The following is a 4,283-nucleotide window of genomic DNA, read 5'->3' on the forward strand; positions in this document are numbered from 1 at the left end:
TTTGCTCCAAAAGAAATAATGGAATTGAAGGTATGACATAGGAGTCGCTAATAATTTCACTCCTGAATGCAATTAGTCAGTTAGAACGACAAAAAAATCGTTCAAATAGGCGTATACACGTTGCACGCCACTGCTCGGATCACCTATTTCGTGATCCTGCTCGTCCGCAAGGCCCTGCTCGCCAGCTTAATGAAATGGTCTGACCGGTTCTTGCATGCCCTATGATAATAAATTATTGAATATTGTTGGTCTATTTGGTGACAGCAGAATCTAAAGATTTTTTTGCTTTTAAAAGAAATGAAGTTATCTAAGATGATTAAACATGTAAATAATATGATATCCAAAGAACAACATCACATTATTTTCTTTGACTATTCTTAGTGGTATTTTTTCTACTCTATTCAGAAAGTAATTAGTGGCCATTAGGATGATCCTATGGCTTTTTGAGGGTGATGAATCAATTGTGCCAACATTATATTCCCTATCATCTAAAGATCCATGACATCACTATCAGAAGAAGCAAAATAGGGGTTGATGAAGGATGTCACCTATCAGTTGAATGAGCTTGTAATATTCAAACCTTTTGATTTTTGTTTTCATTTTGAGATCATGTTGGTGCATCTCACAATCCTTTATACTTTTGTGCTTCCTTTTTGTTGAGGCATTGCGGTCACAATTGATCAATGGATCAATGATAAAGACATCATTTACATAGGTAAATGACAAATCATATTTTTGAAATTAGTCATTCGCTAGGTAACTGTCCCTTCTGAACTGAGTAGATACCGGAAAGTTCTTGCGGGAAACTGCTGGTGAAGTTGCTGTGTTGGAAGATGGCTTCTTGGTGTTGGGAATCTAAGGGTGTTAAGATCCGATAATTTTGTATTGTTATTAATGCAAATTTTTTGGTAAGGTCCGCCAACAATACTATCCAAGCAAGGCTATTTGATAGGTCGGTCTGCTTTATGGTTTTTCCCGTCAAAAACCTACTCAAATTTGTTTATAGACCAAGTATAGTTGGCTTTGGATCTCTGGGTCTGCATACATGTATAATTGTTGATATTTTGTACTTGTAGAAACTTTGAAAGAAACTGTTCTAAAGAAATTTATATTATAAGAGTTTGACGATCTAGGAACTCGTTTTTTCTCTTGAATTTGTGAGAATTTATTTTGTTTTCTCATATTATTAATGTCTCACTATTTTAGATGTCCATATCTTGGTAATTAATATCCTATTGAATGTTCTGAATTGGAAGGAAAATTGGTTGGTTTTAAATGTTTGCATTTCTTTTACTAGATTTTAGTTGAACTTCGGGAAGGCATTTTCTGTTCTGCAATTGTTGTTTACAACAATTGAATTTCACTTTGTAGATGTTTGTTTTCTAGTTTCTATTTGCAGCCGGGACTATTTTTAGCTTCATGATTATAACATGCATGTATTTTCAAAATGTAATGACACATGGTGTGATATTTGCATTGTATGCTTTAAAATTTTATGATTTGAAATGATTTGCAGGAAGGGAAACAAGCTATCTTCAAATATTGCAAGATGCAGTCCTAGCTTCTGCACAGTTTATGTAGTTTCCAAAGGTAAGTTGGCATCCATTCGTTCAGCGATATCAGGAGCATATGAGGTGACAAATGATGAAAGTAGCTCGTGTCCTGCTTTATCCTTTTCTCCCGACTCTTCAACAGGACAATCTGGTAGGTTATATGGATATTGGTACACAAATAGTTTTTATTTGTTCTAAATTAAATCATTCCAAGCTTCAAAACCCACTAAACATGTTTTAAAGTACTAGATATGTCTTTCATTTTTCTTTCATGATAATGAGTTTTTTTGCCAAGTGATTTAGCCTTGGGAAAATGATCCATCGCTTTCAATTGCTGTGATGAGAGGCTAAGGATGTGGTCAGCAAACTTGAGTGGTTAGAATTATTTTATTTAGGTGGTGGTTGAAAGAAAGGGGTTGGCAAAGATGTTAGGTCATGATCAACTCTAGAGCTCCTCTTGGGGATTTGGATTTATGGATTTTTATTATGGAGGATCCAGGGCATGAAACCACTTGGGAATGTTAGTGTAATAAATTTAGATGAGATGTGGAGTATTTGGTGAAGTTCCAAGTGGTTTAGAGGCCATAGGATGTGGAAAAGTGAAGTCTAGGTCAATGTGACCTGGTTTGGACATATTTGACTAGATTTGGAATATTGTGTTAGTGGAGGGGCCTAAGGGTGTAAGAATGGATTGGAATGGATATTAAATATTAGGAGAATATATGGAGATTAGACTTGGAGCAGATGGTGGGGATTCAAGGTGTTTTAAGGCTGATGGAGGAAGGAGAACCAAAACTAGGTTAAGAGGATCACTAATTTGGTCGATTGCTTTAAGAAGAGTTTTAAAGTTTGATGCTAGACAGATGAAAGAATATATTCTGATAGTTTGTGAAAGATATCAACAAATAGAAGATGGATATCATTGTCCTCCATCAAGAAGAACACGAAGAGAAGGAGATCAGCCACCACCAAGTTCGATGATCTAGCCTTGAGAAATTGATCCAAGTCTTTCAATTGTTGTAGTAGGAGGCTGGTGATATGGTGGAAACCCTTGAGTGGTTGGAATAGTTTTATATGAGAGGTGGTCGGCTAAAGGGTTATGTCTTGGCCAACCCTACAACTCTCATTGGGGATTTGGATCTAGGGTTAATTATGGTGGAGGATCTAACGCATGAAAGCACTTGGCAATGTTTGGGTAATGTCCTCAAATGTGATTTGGAGTATTTGTTAAAGTTGAAGTGGTTTAGAGGCCAAATGATATGGAAAAGCTAAAATTAGGTCAAGCTGATCTAAGTTAGATATATATGATTAGTCTTGGAATATTGTATTAGTGGTGGAGCTTAAGGTTGTAAGGAGGGATTACAATCTCCATGAAATATTAAGGAAATATGTGGAGATCAAATATGAAGTAGATAACGGAGATCCGAGTTGTTTTAAGGGTGATGGAGGAAGGAGTAGTCTTAGAATATTGGATTGGGAGAATATTCTAATGATGTATTGTTGGAAATGCTTGTAAAGTTTAGAGGGATGCATGGAATGAAGGAGGTGGTGAAACTTCTTTATGAACATCCTTTGGATATTTATCATATGCATTGTTGATGTGTTTTTCGCATCAACTCAGCCCTGAGCTAAATCAACTCGATCGAGCACCATGGAACTAAAATTGACTTTAATCGAACAATAATGTTATTAAATTAAGCTCAATTGTACCAAATTAAACTCAGATCGATTGAATCGACCCAAAATCGATCGAAATTGAATCTAATCTAGCCTCGTTGAACCAATTTCGACGTTGATTCGAGCCCAATTTCGCAAAATTGGCTCGATCGGACCCGAATCGATCAAAATCAGTTTAGGTCGAGTCAAAATTGGCTCGATCAGACCCTAATTGATTTAGGTATACATGATCATTGAAGTTTATTAACTTAAGCAGCTGCAGAAGGCGGCCTTGTCTAAGTATTTGCATGTGCTTCATAAAACCTGCCATTGCATGCATCTGTAAACAACTACTTTTTTTTTTTGGAAAAGGAAAGAACTTCATTTTGAAAGCTTGCACGACTAACATTTATTATTTTCTACCTGTTTTGTATATATGTTGATATGAATCCACTTAGTAACATTCTTTAATTTTTCATGGAAACAGGTATTACCATGAATCCCTTTATTCATGAAGTCCATTCACCGCCTTTTCAGAGTGACCAGTTTATTTCAAATATGAACAATGGTTTTGACAGTCTGAGTAGCCTTGATACTATCCTTAACAGAAGTTCATCTTTCACCGCTGAAGATAATTGGAGTTCCTCTACAACCCTTTCAGAACAGTTTCGTAGTAACGTAATTGGTGGTTGTAGTAGCTCCTTTACTGCTGATTCTTTAATAGTGGATGGTACTGCAGCTGACTTGACAACCTCTGTGGACCAGGTACTTGAAATCAACCTAGCGTAGAGCTTGATGAATCTTCTTTGATTGATATTTATATTATCTTCCTGAAAACTATTAATCCATTACTTGAAAAGTTGATTGCTCAAAGAAATTAGGTTGAAAAAGAGATGAAGAGATCACTTTAAAGGAAAGTATCTTAGGGATTGGAGTGCTTTTCTTTCTTTTTGGTATATTTTTTTTTAGAATTTTCATTTTTACTCAGGCTTGATTTTATAACATCAAACCTATGTTGGTATCTTAAACTGTTTCAAATAAGTTTATGTGGTTGAATAAATCAATGAGTGGAAA

General features: G+C 35.6%; 1 protein-coding gene across 1 annotated transcript; it reads left to right on the forward strand.

Annotated features, from left to right (window-relative positions):
- Nucleotides 1-1,505: 1,505 nt before the first annotated feature.
- Nucleotides 1,506-3,998, forward strand: LOC114579576 (U-box domain-containing protein 52-like). Its single transcript, XM_028694631.1, has 2 exons — nt 1,506-1,704; nt 3,697-3,998. The coding sequence occupies exons 1-2, from the start codon at nt 1,506-1,508 to the stop codon at nt 3,996-3,998; spliced, it is 501 nt and encodes a 166-aa protein (XP_028550464.1).
- The last annotated feature ends 285 nt before the right edge of the window (nt 3,999-4,283 follow it).

Source organism: Dendrobium catenatum, unplaced genomic scaffold (genome assembly GCF_001605985.2).
Source record: "Dendrobium catenatum unplaced genomic scaffold, ASM160598v2 fragScaff_scaffold_524, whole genome shotgun sequence".
NCBI classification, from domain to species: Eukaryota; Viridiplantae; Streptophyta; class Magnoliopsida; order Asparagales; family Orchidaceae; genus Dendrobium; species Dendrobium catenatum.

Bases quoted from the DNA above. Each gene is read 5' to 3' on its own strand.
- LOC114579576 (XM_028694631.1), top strand. From the start codon at position 1,506: ATGATTTGCAGGAAGGGAAACAAGCTATCTTCAAATATTGCAAGATGC. The intron at 1,705-3,696 runs GTAGGTTATATG...TCATGGAAACAG, and splicing joins CTCTTCAACAGGACAATCTG to GTATTACCATGAATCCCTTT.